Source organism: Eptatretus burgeri, chromosome 4 (genome assembly GCF_056783735.1).
Source record: "Eptatretus burgeri isolate ZD-2024b chromosome 4, Ebu_testis_v1, whole genome shotgun sequence".
Lineage (NCBI taxonomy): Eukaryota > Metazoa > Chordata > Myxini > Myxiniformes > Myxinidae > Eptatretus > Eptatretus burgeri.
In genome coordinates, this window is record NC_140964.1 from 11,042,320 (window position 1) to 11,058,168 (window position 15,849).

General features: G+C 45.8%; 1 protein-coding gene across 5 annotated transcripts in view; it reads right to left on the reverse strand.

Moving 5' to 3' along the window:
* The window catches only part of LOC147027472 (uncharacterized), a 144,494-nt gene that overhangs the window by 63,488 nt on the left and 65,157 nt on the right, over nt 1-15,849 (reverse strand). For all 5 annotated transcript variants that reach the window (XM_085876926.1, XM_085876923.1, XM_085876925.1 and 2 more), the window contains 2 exons: nt 13,935-14,084; nt 543-636 (listed from right to left, as the gene is read on the reverse strand). In XM_085876926.1, coding sequence (XP_085733052.1) covers nt 543-636; nt 13,935-14,084 — 244 coding nt within the window. The remainder of the gene's footprint in view (nt 1-542; nt 637-13,934; nt 14,085-15,849) is intronic.

Here is a 15,849-nt window from a genome sequence, read left to right on the forward strand (position 1 = left end):
TGACAGATTTGCTCAAGCTCTGTCAAGTTGGATGGGGAGCGTCGGTGAACAGCAAGATTCAAGTCTTTCCACAGATTCTCAGTGGGATTAAAGTCTGGGCCTTGGCTGGGCCACTCAAGGACTTTCACGTTCTTGTTCTGAAGCCGTTCAAGTGTTGCTTTTGGTTGTAAGCTTGAGGTCATTTTCCTGTTGGAATGTAAATCTTCGCCACAGTCTTCGGTCTTTTGCACTCTGAAGCAGGTTCTCCTCAAGGATTTGTCTGTATTTGACTCCATTCATTGTTCCCTCTATACTTAAAAGTCTCCCCACCCCTGCTGCTGAAAATCATCCACACAACATGATGATGTCCCACCACCTTGGTTCAGGGGAGGGATGGTGTTAAATTGGTGATGAGCTGTTCTTGGTTTCCACCAGTTTCCACTCTTTGCATTCAGGCAAAAGAGTTCAATTTTCATCTCATCATCAAGTGGCAGTGGGCGATGCAAGTACCCAATGAACAATCCCTATCATTTCCTGGTAAATATGAACACTCACAGACTGACCTTCAGTGTGAGGCTTCTTGTGATGGGCTGCGAAGTCAAACTCCTCCAGCATGACGACAATCAACCGCACAGCCGCTTCAAGCACAAGGGAATGCTGCTCACAGCGGTGAGAAGAAAAAACAAGAGCTCAAGTGAGCACAATATACGCCCGAACAAGAAGGTATATACAGAATTGTGCTACTACATGGAAAACAGCAAACACTTTAGATGATGAATGTATGTCGCGACACACCGTCTCCACAGTCTGTACCTATGTGCCACATATGAAACGTGAAAGTTGAAAACTTTGGGAGTTGGAGTGCGGACAGGAACGGATGGACGGACGGACGGACGATCGGTATCACATAATACGCCCCGATATACATATATCAGGCGTATAAAAAAGTGGTACTATATTAAACTAGTTGGCCATAATAGAAAAGTATATAATGTGTTCTTACAGGGATCACACCGGCCAAACGGCTGCGACGTCCTGAGCCAAATTAAGGACCTATACCTAGATCAATTTGGAACACCCACAGCTAATCGAGCAGCGCACAGGGCACCTCGCCTCGCCAGGGTCCTAATCAAAGATGGAACCCGAGCGGTGGTTCTTCGGCTTGCAAGAAGATGAATTTAATAATGGGTGTGAAGTGCTCCAGTACCAGAATACCCTCTTAAAGGATTTATAACCGAATCGGCTATTCTGACTCAGTGATCTGAATAACTCGAGGCCCAGTGAGTTGAGAAAATGTGGATTGGAATGGGGAGCAGAAAGAACAGGAATACAAATGGTTATAATAAAATCCAATAAGTACCAAAACTGAAATACATGCTCCAGAGATTCAACGGATGGGATTCCTTCAGTAACCTATGTGAAGGCTCCATAGGCCGTCAGCTGAAGCGTCAATAGTTTCATCTCGTTCCACCATTCGCGGGACTAAAAATGTCTCCACGATCATTTGACGAGTTGGTAGCCAAGGCTTGATCCAAAGTTTAACATCGAAACATGCCGGTTTAAAAGTGTGCATTCAAATTACTTTGCACTATTTCTTGGCTGCGCTTTGGCCGACCACGCCACTCGCGTCGTGATTCAAATGACTGATGAATCAGATAACTCAATTTCATCATGTGTTTGGTCAAAATGTCAGCACTCATGGATTTGTGATCTCAGTTGGAGGTGTCAGTATGTTTGGAGAAAAATCCAACTTAAGGTGCTTGATGCACTACAATTTAATCAAGAACGATAGTTTACATTCTTCCATGGTACAGAGATGGACGAGGTATGTAGAATGTGTTCGGAAATGGTTTAACCTGGATGGACCGAGTCATGAAATTGTAAAGCAGCACGAACAATTGAATCGGGATAAGATTTCCCCAATAACACTCACGGAGCCGGTTTTCACCCAACGTGCTACCAACGCTTCATCAACAAAGAAAATACATTGAACGTGGGGGAATTCGGATTCTTAAAAGGACACAGAGTGCATCCACATAAAGACCGAGTGATGTCTCTGCTGAGCCAGTCAAACATAGAAAGCTCTGCTCAGGGTCATTGCTTCGATCAGTGGAACTGATGCCAGCAGTTTGCATTATTTTCAAAAGGACAGCTTGCTATGTGACCAAGTCCCACGAAACAATGAAGGATCCTCCAACAAGTGGAGACACAACAGGTGGTGAATGCAGTTGGTGTTTTCCTTGTGCAATCTTTTGCTTTTGGTGCTTTTTCTTTTTCTTTTTGTGTGCAAGGTCAAGGCTCGTGGAACTAGAACACAGAACAGAAACATGAACAGAGCAAAAAGAACAGTAGAATTGGAGACAACACCAACAGCAGGGGAGAGGGACACAGAGGAAGAAGGTCCAGGGTAAGCAGGAGAGAAAAGGGGGGTGGGGGCAAAGAAGTTGATTAAGCGGGATACAAGCATAAACACATGAAGAGGAGGGCTGAAGGAAGATGGGGATGAAATGCCAATGCAACAATTAACCAGGTTTGGAGGGGGGAGAGGAAAGAAAACAAAATAGCCTGGAAAGAAAGGGCTGAGCATGGTGTGGAAATTTGGAAAGAGGTGGGCTTGGGGGGGGGGGTGAGGTTAATGGGGGTAGAAAAAGGTCATGATTTTGGATGGGGGATGATCTGAGATGGTGGTGAACAGCTGTCTTGAAGACTTGGAGGGAAGAACGGCATTGAAGAAAAAGTGGGAGTTGGTTCCACAGGTGGGGGAAAATGAGGAATGAATGAGCAGAGGTGAACAGTGAGTCTAGATTTTGGGAGTTCCACCAGAAAGGGGTTGCTGGTGAACCGTGTGTACCCCGCAGACACCGAGGGGTGGGTTGGGATGGGGTGGGGGAGGGTGCCAGAGCACGGAAGGAGCAAAGGGTGCACAACGAGATAGGAGGCGGCAGAAGACAGAGACCAGCAACCTATCTGCGATGTGAAAGTGGGAGATTCCAATGATATTGAAGGCCTTGGATTCCATGATGTCAAGCTGAGCAAAGTGTGAGGCAGGAGCATCAGCCCAGAGAGGAGAGCAGTACTCCATCAAGCTGCAGATGAAAGCCTTGTAGGTGGTTAAGAGTTCAGGTGTGCCAAGGAAGGAATTTGCATCATGGAGCATGCCTCGTCAGCAGCTGGCTTTGGAGGTTTTCCAGGAAATATCTTGCTGATGTTGAGACCCAAATCTCCGAGTGACTGAAGTAATTAGTCAGGAAGTAGATGGAAGGGTTTGCCAGACAGTCCTTTTGGAGGGAGAGAGTGAGTGCGAGATTTGTTTGGATTGAAAGAAATATTCCAAGTGTTTGCCCAGCTCGTGATTCTATCAAGGTCTGAAGAGAGGGAAGAGCTCCAGCATGCCTGTCTGAAGGATGAGGGATGTCATGGCAGAAGGAGTCATCATCAGCATCAGCATGACGTCATGAACGTCATTTCAAAAAGGCCTTCATGCAATGTGCTGCACACGCATTTTCAGGAAACCCCATCGCCCAACACAGGACCAGCCATAAGAAGCCAGCCATTGCACGGGGTGATTCCCTCTTTTGTCATTTTAAACACTTTTGAGCAAACAAAATAATCAAACAAAAGGCGATTTCAAAATGGTTAACAAATACAGTAATTGCTGTTTTCCTGGTAAACTAATAATAGCTCTTCGGTAACAAGAACAGCCGACAAACAAACACCTGATACCTCTTCAATGAACCGCCGCTAAGAAGTCGCGAGACATCGCACAACTTCCCCCAAAGGTCGGTGAAGGTCCTTGAATGAGAACATACCTGCTCACGAAGTCCTGGACTCGCAGACAGTTTCTGCAGAAGTAATACAACCTTCCGTAGACACAATCCAGCAACAAGAACAGCCGATCAGCAAGTCCTTGAGAATCCTTCTTATCCGATCTTCAGAGGTCCAGGGCCGTGTACAGCATCTTTGCCCGACCATAATGTGATGGCGATTGCCCTACCATTAGCCATTTGTGTTTCTGAGTATGCGTGATTGCGCGGCACGCATTCACGGATGGAAATAGGTCATTTTTGAAAGTGCTCTAGGATGGGCGAAGCCTCGGGAGTCGGGCAGAGTTGTCACTTGCCATATGCATAATAAATTCGTGATTTTTCGTGTTTTTACTTTTATGTTGATCCCAAAAGGATTACGATTGATTATTGCAAAAATGGTCAAATTTTCAAAGTGGTGAAAGTATCAAAAAAATATATATTGTTGCGGATCCGGGGTGGTGGGATTCTGACCAGGTCCCTGGCGCCACCCTCGCCACCACCGTCTCCGGGAATCTATCACGCCGGCCGGCTCGGCACAGGCCTTGGGTCACGCATCTTCAATCATGATACCAATGTAATCCTGAACCTTACCAGTTAGGGAGATAGAACCCCTGGTTACAGACTGGTTTTGTCAGAGACCGAGCAGAGTCTCCCAGTCTGTAACCACTTTGGTTTGATATGCCAATCGAACGGATCATTTCTCAACGTGACACAAATTAATCCATAGCGGCAACTTCACATGAATTAACCAGATCTATTGGGGAACATCAGGGATCACAACACAAGCAATAAACACGACAATGGTTTTATTAACAATCAACCCACTCTTAACTAGGGAACCACGGTCTAAAGGTTTCGAGGGGATCACTACCGAAATATGCCTTACACAACACGTGCAGACAAAACAGACAGACAGACAGCATGCATGCAGCGTACTTGGTGATGACTTATGGACGAGAGGAAAGCGTCCAAAAAGCACGAATGTCGCTCGTAACAATCAGCGGGTGTCCATGGGTTCGAACTCCCAGCTCGAACACGCCGCGTGGCAAGAAATGGCGGTGCAGCACTTTTCCTGCTTTAGTCACCGTGTGTGCACGTTCTCCACAGCGCGTTCCGGCTCCGCAAAACGTCGACGATGCGAGACCGCCGATCTCTCTCTCGGGTTCAGCATACAAATCCAGGCCTGGCCTGTCCTCCAGATAAGGCCCAAGTCGAGGTCTGAGTTCCACAGGCGGATCAACAACGTGTTGAGCCGTGAGGTGAGTAAGGACCGTCAGACGCTCCGGCATCTCCTCTCAGTTCCTCTGTGCAGGCCGCCTCAAAGCCAGACTCCCGCTTCATCCTCTCAGTTCCTCCATGCAGGCCGCCTCGAAGCCCGACTCCCGCTTCGTCCTCTCAGTTCCTCTATTGCCTTCCAAACTGAGAACTCCTTTTCAGCGCTCGTGGCCTCCGAAACCTGAGCACCCTTGAGACCGACGCTCGCCCAAACTCAGAGCTCACTATCTCCACACACCGATCTTTTGTTCCTTTTCTTTCCTCTCTTCTCTCGGCGACTCTGCCAAAAAGCTCCGCCCCCTCGTGTCACTGCCTCTCCAGGCCACACCCTTCACGTCAGTGACAGGGCGGGGCCTATCCGGGATGAGGAAGGAACAAGAGCGATCTCTCGTTTCACCACCGTATGAGCATAAAAACAGTCTCTTACACCTCCCGACACATTTATCGTACACTTTACCAAACAACCTATCTATACATTAATTTAATGGGGAAACTGAGCTAATCCTATTCTTAGTAGTCCCATTAAGGGCCATTTCCGTAACAATACATAGGGGGTCCCCAAAAAAAATATACAACTTTTAAAATGCTTCGTTTGATCCTAAAAAAGCAGTAATTTTGTCACTAATGCTTCATTTCTTGTTGCAGAGACCTGAAGTATATTTTGATACCAAGTAAGCGCCATAAAAATGCAAAGACTTACCGTACAACAACGGATGAAAATTGTTGAACTTTGGCAACAGACGAATAGTGTCATACAGGTGCAACGTCTTTACTCGAGACATTTCGGTATCCACTTGCGACATGCACCAAATTTCCGGACAATAAAGTGCACCATCGCAAAGTTTACCAATGTGGGAACCATCTGTGATCTTCACAAGGGTCACAGTGGTCGGAAGAGGACAGGGCGTAGTGAAGAAAATGTGGAAATGGTGAGACAGGCGGTCGTTCAGAATCCAAGAAAATCGATTTGACAACTTTCTGCCGAGACAGACATTCATAAGAGCACCGTTCAGAGGATCCTTCGCCACGACATTCATGCCTTTCCATACAAAATTCAAACGGAAATGGTGCTTACTGATCAACAGAAACGCAAACGACTAGACTAGGCACCGCCCCATACAGCCAGGGAAACGAGGAGTTTTCTCAACCAACATTTTGAGGGCCGCTTTATCTCCCTCTACGAAGACGTTGAGTGGCCACCGTATTCCCCTGACCTTACTCCTCCAGACTTCTTCTTGTGGGGGTATCTCAAGGACAGGATCTATGGAAACCCTAGGCCTCAGACTCTTGATCAGCCGAAGGAAAACATCCACAGAGAAATCCAGAACATTCCTCAGGAAACGTTTCCCAAAGTGATGGAGAACATGACAACGCGTTTGCAGGCAGTGATCGGACAACGTGGAGCCTACGTCGAACATGTGGTCTAAAAGAAAACGACGATTCTCAACCAAAATTTAAATTTTGGTGGCAATTTTGACATTGGTACAATAAACCTCTCCGGTTTTGGTTTTGGAGCGACGAGAGGTCCCCTTCGGGGCTCCCTGCTGACGTTCTTAAAGTTAAGTTTCCGGTTGTTATTTGTCCCGTTTTAACTGTTTAATTTTCTATCTACATGTTACTGTGTGTTCCTAGTTCGGTTTTGTTTCAAAAATCGTGCTATTTTGTGAGTATTTTTGTCGACGTTCTTACCTGGTGTTTGAGGCCTAGGCCTTGGCCTAGGTTTGAGGCCTACCGGTTCCACTCGGTGTTCGATCGTTTTTTTTGTTTGTTTTGTTTGTTTTTTCTCCTCATTACCTTCAATTTCTATCCTCCCCATTACCTTCAATTTTCATCCTCCCCACTTTCCAAACATCCCCCATTCTCCCAACGAATCTCTTTCTTATCTCAAAAAAAATACATATGTATATATAAATATATATATATATATATATATATATATATATATATATATATATATATATATACATACATACATATACCCAACAACAACAACAACACGCTCACCTTCTCCCGATTCTGCTTCTTCTTCTTCCTCTTAACTTCCTCCTTGTCTTCTTCCTCGATTTTTTGTTCTACACTTCCATGACCTAATCTGTTGAACTCTCTCAAACATTAATATTAACAACAAAAACGATCTTATAATGCTTCATCTTCCTCTCTCACACATGTGGTACTCTTTACTGTTTCACAATGCACTACTCTTCTGCTATTTTAACAGACTGCTCTCATTTCGACCTCTCCTCATTCCTTGCCTAAAAAAATCCAACTATTACAGCGCTTTTTCTCTCCATGCTCTGAATTCGCCTTCATTGCATCCATGAAGAATTGTGTTAAACCGCATCTCTGACCTAAAACTTTTAAAAACCACAGTTTGCCATGGATGTTCGCTTTCCATCAACCATTCTTTTTTTCCAACTTCAGTGCCAACTCACCCCCCTCACTCCTCACTCTCACTCTCAAAGCAACCATCCCACTCTTCTCCCTCCAAGCCTCCCTCTCACCTCTCTCAAAAATTCCCCCCTCACCTTTCTCCCACCTTTCATCCCCTCACTCATCCTTCTCAAAGTTCCCCCCTCTCATCCACCAACCTGCCTCCCTCCACTGCGCTCTCACCTCCATCTCTTCACTCACCTCCTCAAATCCTCAACTGCCTTCTTCCTTGTCTCTTGTCCCCCTCTCCCCCAGCACCACAGAGCCTTTTCTCCTCCTCATTCGGCCCCCTCCCCTCGCTGTTCTCCAATACCCCACACTCCTTCAGCAACCCTCCTTACCTGCCCCCCTCATCCCTTGTCCTACCCTCCCCCTCCCCCTCCTGCACCCAAAGCCTCCTCCCCTACCTCTTCATTAAAAGTGTGGACCTCAAATATCCGGGGCCTTCGCTCAAACCTTTCAGATCTTTCCATACAGGTTGCCACTGACAAACCAGACATTATCTGCCTAACAGAAACTTTCCTCTCCCAAGACGTGTCTGACTCCCAAGTATCTCTCCCCGGTTACTCCCTCTTACGGTATGACAGACCTGAGCCTCGTCCTGGTGGAGGTGTTGCTCTCTTCATCAAAGACTCTATTCCTCACTCTCCATGCACTGCTCTCACTCCCCCACACCCCCAGGAATACCTCTGGCTTCGGCTTCCCCTCCACTCCCACCTCATGTTTATATGTGTACTGTACTGTCCACCGAACAGTGATGACTCCATCTACACCTCACCATCCGAAAACATGGACCATCTTCTATCTTCTCATCCAAACTCTCTCTTCCTCTTATGTGGTGACTTCAATTGTCATCACGCCAGTTGGCTAGGTGTGAGTACCTCTCGCACCTGCTATGGCACCTCAGCAAAAGCTTTCTGCGACTCATTGGGACTGACTTAATCGGTCAACTTCCCGACCCGGATCTCAACCAATGGTACTCCATCTCTTCTGGATCTCATTTTGACAAATTTTCCAGACAATATCTGCTGCTCTTCCTTCGCTCCAATTGGTTCTTCTGACCACGTCCTTGTTAAAGTGGACATCTCTCTGGCTGTTATCAGAGAACCACCTCACCGCCGTCGAGTCTGGCATTTCACTCAAGCCGACTGGCAGGGTCTCCGAGCAGCCATCAAACTTACAGACTGGTCTCCTATCACTACTTTCTCAAACATCAACTCATCCTGGGAATTCTTTCAAAGAAACTTGCTCTCCCTCATGCACAGATTTATCCTCTCTCGTGTTCAGTTGTCCTACCCTTCCTCCCGCCCTTGGTTTACTGAAGCTTGTGGCGAGGCAGTTGTCCTGAAACAACTTGCCTTTGCCTCATGGAAAGCAAACCCAACTGAGAGCAATCTCAGTTCTTTCCACAAAGCTTGGAACAAGTGTGTATCTACCTTCAGGAGAGCCAGAAAACAACATCTTTCTCATCTCAAGTCTGAACTCTCAAACCTCTCTCCCTCCTCAAAATCCTGGTGGCGTTTAATCAAATCTGTTTCTGGTGTATGTTCCCCCTCCATCCCCTCCCTTACCTCAAATGGCCGCACTGCTGATTCCACACGTGATAAAGCTGAATCTCTAAACTCGGTGTTTGCAGCTAAATCTTGTGTCCTAAACCCATCACTATCTCTACCCACTTTACCCAGTCGCACCCAACTGTCCCTGGACTCTGTATCTTTTTCTTCTGACAAAGTGGAGAGCTTGCTTTCAAACCTCGAGTCAGATTCTGCAACCGGTCCAGACGGCATCAGCCCACGTGTCCTCAAAGCCTGCTCTTCTGCTCTTGCTCACCCTCTCTGTTCTATTCACCCTCTCATTTGCCCAAGGCCATCTGCCATCTGCTTGGAAATCTGCTAACATCACTGCCCTGCATAAAAAAGGTGCAAAAACAGATCCCTGCAACGACAGACCAATCAGCCTTCTCCCAATCATCAGCAAGGTGATGGAATCCATCATCGCTTCAGACACTGAAATCCTTCCTCTTCTCCAATGGCTTGATTTCCAATCATCAATTTGGCTTCAGACCAGGTCACTCTACCCTGGATATGCTGCTTCTGTTCTCCCATCAATGGATGGAGGTCCTCAATGCCAGACAGGAAATCCGAGCCGTATCCCTGGACATATCACGTGCTTTTGACACAGTCTGGCACCCTGCACTACTCACCAAACTCTCTTCCCATGGTATTCAAGGTCATCTCCACTCATGGCTCGCAGACTTCCTCTCCTGTCGCAGTCAACGTGTGGCCCTAAATGGAGTTCTTTCATCCCCTCTTCCTGTGCAGGCTGGAGTTCCTCAAGGTAGCGTTCTGGGCCCTGTTCTTTTTCTGGTTTTCATCAATGACCTCTCGGACTCTCTGGAAAATCCTCTATTTCTCTTTGCCGACGACTCCACCCTCTGCCGTACCATCTGTCATCCCTCAGACCGGCAAGCAGCAACTTCTTCGGTCACTGCAGATCTGGATAAAATCACAAACTGGTCCAACACGTGGAACATGTCTTTCAATCCAGACAAATCTCACACTCTCACTATGTCTCTTCGAAAGGACCGTTTAGAAAACCCCCCCATCCACTTTCTCAACAATCCTCTGGAAGAAGTCTTTTCTTTCAAGCTTCTGGGTCTCACTATCTGCCATGACCTTTCCTGGGAAAGTCACATTTCCAACCTCGCCTCAAAAGCCAGTCGCCGACTGGGAATCCTCCGTCGTGCAAAGTCCTTCCTCGGCCCTCTTGAGCTCCTGACCACTTACAAAGCTTTTGTCCGTAGCCTGATGGAGTACTGCTCTCCCCTCTGGGCTGGAGCTCCTGCCTCCCACCGTTCTCGGCTTCACGCTGTCGAAACCAGGGCATTTAAAATCATCGGCATCTCCCGCAATGAAGCTGAGTCTTTGGGCCTCTCACTCAATCACCGCAGGTTGGTCGGTGGTCTTTCTGTCTTCTACAGACTCCTCTCCAGCCTTGCCCCCCCTGCTCTATCTGCGATTTGTCCCCACCACATTTCCACAGGGCGCTCAAGGTCCGCCAACAACCCCCTTCTGGTAAAACTACCAAAATCACGAATCACTGCTCATCTTCACTCTTTCATTCCTCTTTTTTCCCGCCTTTGGAATAAACTTCCTCACTCTATTTTTTCCCATTCTTCCCTCCAGGTTTTCAAAACAGCTGTTCACCACCACCTCTTATCTTCCCCCATCCAAATCCTCGATCTTTTCTACCCCCGATAATCCACCTAAGCCCACTTCCTTCAATTCCCCTGCTTTCCTTTCTGAAAGTCCCTGTAATGTCCATCTTCTCTTCGCCATGTTCCCCGTCCCATCCCCATCCCTCTCCCTTCCACAGTTCACCTAATGTGTCTGTTCCCCACTGTTTTGTCCCTTCCACTCCCACCCCTCTTGTCTCATGCCTCCTTGCTGTGAGTTGTGTGTTAGCTCTCATACGAGCCTCGACCAAGGTATACAAAAAAAAAAAAACTACCTTTCAGCTTTCTATCCAGCCATATATATATTTTTTTAAATATATGTTATGACCATGCTCTTTGCAGATGAAAAGTTGTATATTTTTTTGGGACACCCTGCTTATCAAAAATGGTCAAAATACCCGAAATATCAAAGCTACGCTGGCTTTTTGGGGGGTCATAACATATATTTTTATATTCATAACATATATTCCCCCCCCACCCCCAACCAGCTTCGTACGCCCTTGCTCCCAACCACACTTTGTATACAATTAAAATAATATCCGGTGGAGTACATGCATGTGGAATAGAGGATAGACACATTAGACTTGGGAGGTATAAGACTTTTTGATTGCGACTTGCGGGTGAAGATGAGGATGGGGAGTCATTTGTGTGGAAAGTGCAGTCAGACCCCAAAAATGCTCCCCCCTCCAAAAACAGACTCATGGGAGAGTCTGAAGGACAAAGGTGGAGGTAGTGTTGTGGAGGTTAAGATTGCATCGTTTAGAAATATTTATTTCCTGAGTGCATGTATTAGCTTAAGAGTGCGGTCATTTAATTGTAATTGGATTATGCGTCAACATTTGCATAGAAAGCAAATGGGGAATGCATAGAAAGAAAGCTTAAAGCCTGGTGTGTTGGCGCAGTGGTTAGGGCAGCGGCTTGGGATCCAAAAGGTCCTGAGTTCAAGCCCCGTTGGGCCACTGAATTAATACACCAGGGGGTTGACTCAGCCTGTCATCCTTCCGAGGTCGGCGAAATGAGTACCAGTATACTGGGCCGGTGTATACCCCGATTAAAATAGGTGTACCATATCCCTGTGTCGTAAGAGGCAACCAGGGTTGCGTCAGGAAGGGCATCCGGCGTAAAACATGTACCAAATCACTATGCGGATCATACGGATGATCCGCTGTGGCGACCCCTATCGGGAGCAGCCGAAAGAAGAAGAAGAAGAAGAAGAAGAAGAAGAAGAAGAAGAAGAAGAAGAAGAAGAAGATTTGCATAGAAAGCTGTAATCTTCACTCTCCAATGTTTGTGTCGAGCACCACTTCTTCCTTGAAACCCTTTTTAATGTTCTTTCCTTTGTAATCTGTCTTATATGAGCTTTTGGGGAATCACGGCCCTAAAACGCCGAGAAGGCAAGAGTTTTGTTGGTTTTTTTTTGGCGAGAGCCTGGAACATTCGAGTCAACTCCAGAGGCTAAGGGGAGGGGTTTCCCCTCAATTTACAACTGATCCATGCGGGGGAGACAGGGCGTGGCAACCTCATGGGGCGGGGTGTCATGGGGGCCGACAAAAGCCCGTGTGCACGACGGGTCAGTGTCCTCAGTCCAGTTGGGGTGCCCAGAAGGTGTGTTCAGTTAGAGTTCCAGTTCCCAGGTCATCTCACCTAATTCCAGGTGGTCGAGGGTGAGTGAGATTGTGTGTTTCTGCCTCTTGCCTGCAAGAGAGCTGTTGTTTTCAGTTTACTACAACACATAATTGGCACATCTCAGAATGATTTGTACAACTTCCTGGAGTTTTTAATTTGTTTTTTGAGCGATAACATGAAGTTTTCAAGCTAGTCTATCAAGTGGTGCAGGGATGCATTAGCAGGGGCCCATGACAATTCACCCACTTATAATAATTCCCCACTTTAGCATAAAGGTAAAATCATCTAAGTTGGAGATGGCCATCCCAACTTAATGGAACAATTTCCAGCACACCGAGAGTACAACCACCACTTTTAAACTTGTTTCGTCCATGGGTTTAAGTGCACAAAATACAGAGCATGTATGTCAATTGTCAAGAAGTTTTCAATTCTACAAGGTTTTGAAACAGATAAACTATGATAATTCTGTAAACTTCTGGGACTTGTAATATACTCTCCACCTGGGAATGGTACGACACAATACACATTTACGAAGATAATTTGCATCGTCTCCCATCTCACGAACCCTCGCAACTATGAATTTAACGCCAAAAACCTCCCCAGGAACACACCAAATCAAACAACCAAAATGAAACTCATTCCGTCCAGCGGTTAAGGAATGCATACAAGTCAAACACTCAAGAACACACGCACACACCAAATTAGATATGGGATGATTACTGTAAGGCATGTGAGCAGCACTGTATTTTTAGCTTATCTGGAATTTACATTAAGGGATAAGGTATTGTCATTGCGTGCCGTCCGTCCATTAATGTCCTTTTTTGAGCTCTCCGGCCAAACCGCTGGGCTGATCCGGCTGAAATTTGGCAGCAACGTTGCTCTCGTGACTGGCAACAGGGATTGCAAAGCTCATTGCGGTCACATGCCTTTAAGTATGTCAAAATGGCCGACTTCGTAAATTTCTTCAAAAATCTTCTTCTCCAGACGCACCAGTCAGAATGCTACCAAATTTGGGTTACAACATTAGGACACGGTAGGGATGTTAAATTGTGGATGTCATGCGGATCACATGACCGGAAGGTTTTAAGTAGGTCAAAATGTCGGATTTCGTAAAAGAGATTTGGAAAATCGCGTAAATTCCTTCAAATATATTCCTCTCCAGACCCACCAGTCAGAACACTACCAAATTTGGATAACAACATTAAGCCAGGGTGCTACAGGTCTAGTGGTCCTGTTTTTCATTCATGGGACTTTCATGCACATTCCAATGTAACCTAATGTATTTAAGAATAAAGAGTATAATTCAGTTTTTGGGTTTTTTTTCTTTTTAACTGACGATCCAATCATGACAGGGTGATTCTCTTGGGGTGAGTTGTGGGTTCGAATCGATGAAGGCAGAAAAAAAAATTAGGAATATGTATTCCAGGCTTCTAAATCAATGAATGACAATCATATCATCATCATTAACATGCAATTGGCACCAGGACAAAGCTCCTTCCAAAAAAAAACAGGATGAGTGTCAAGTTTGAGACTTTTAGTCAAGTAAACAAGTTCTGATGATAGTTGGAAGGACACACACTAACCGTGAGAACTTCCGAAGTGAACAGTGGCAGAAGTTGAACACATAGCTCCTCACACCACACGTTGGCCTCGGCCGTTACGACCGACACGGCAGAGTGAGCAAAAGCTTGGTACAACTTCGTCCAATCACTGATCAATTCATTCTGGAGATCCTGCACAAATAAAGGACATTGCACAGACAGTGTCAAATTACATGAAATCAAACATGCCGTTGGGAATGGAAAGGGCTAAAAAAGTACAAATTAATTTCACGTTACATCCTTATTATAATGACCATTGCAATCATCGTCCACACCTTGCACGATATCCCAACAGTTAATCGGCAGCTAAAGAGTCTCCACAGTCTGTACCTATGTACCAAATATGAAACGTGAAAGTTGAAAACTTTGGGAGTTAGAGTGCAGGACAGGAACAGATGGAAAACAGCATCCTGGTTGCCATGGCAACCACTTTCGATGACGAACGTATGTCGCGACACACCGTCTCCACAGTCTGTACCTATATACCAAATATGAAACGTGAAAGTTGAAAACTTTGGGAGTTAGAGTGTGGACAGGAACGGACAGATGGACGGACGGACAGACGACCGGTATCACATAATACGCCCCGATATATACATATATATATATATATATATATATATATATATATATATATATATATATATATATATATATATATATATAATATATATATATATATATAAAAATATATATATATATATATATATAATATATATATATATATATAAAAATATATATATATATATAAATAGAAAAATATATGTATATAAATAAAAGGGTTTGATGGAGGACCGTGTGTGCCCTGCAGAAACCTGGGGAGGGGGTGGGGGGGACAAAGCACGGAAAGAGCAGAGGGTGCAAGACCAGAAAGGAGGTGGTAGAAGACAGACCACCAACCTGTCTGTGATGGCAAAGTGACAGACCCATACACTCAGCTTCATCACGGGGGGGAGGAGGGGGGTCCAAAAGGATTAGTTTTACGGAGTCAATCTGAGCAAGATGTGAGGCAGAGGAGTCAGGCCAGAGGGGAGAGGAGAACTCCATTAAGGAAGTCAGTAATCCATGTGTGGAGTTGCCCTTTGATGCTGCAGGCAGATAGTTTGGAGACTACAGCAGGATGCCAGACTGTCAAAAGCACAATATATTTCTGGAGACGCAGCCCTGATCTCATGTGACATTGAGGGCCTCCATCCTTTGTTGGGTGAGTTGAAGCAGCACATACAGGGTAGATGTATATGATGTAATCCAAATGGGTGATGTCAGATGAAAGATTTCATATCAACTGTGATGATGGATTCTGTGACCTTGGTGATGATTGGAAAGAAGCTAATAGGTCTGTCGTGAAGGGGAACCGTTTTGTTTTTTCACCTTTTCATGTAATATTGTAATGCAATGATGTTGGCTCATTTTCAAGCAGATGGAAGATGACTTTGGCCCGAGGGCAAAAGAAAGGGTGAAAAGGGCAGAGATAGGGGTGTGGGGGAAGGTTTGAGTGCGTGGGGTGCGGGGAAGGTTTGAGTGTGTGGGGTGTGGGAGAAGGTTTGAGTGTGTGGGGTGTGGGAGAAGGTTTGAGTGTGTGGGGTGTGGGAGAAGGTTTGAGTGTGGGGTGTGGAGGAAGGTTTGAGTGCGAAGGGTGTGGGGGGAAGGTTTGAGTGTGTGGGGTGCGGGGTACAGTCAACCAATTTTGAATGTAAAGAGCTCTAATATATCAACTGGTGGAATTGCGACACATGTGGTTTCTTTAAAAGTAAATGCAAGAACAAAAACTGCATTGGAGTCATCAGGACGAACCTGGATAGGATTCGGGTTTCAGCCGCTACTCCCACACCCTCAGACCAATTCTGGCACAGCCAAGTAGGACTTACAGAAAAATTTCTGCAATAATTCACTTCTC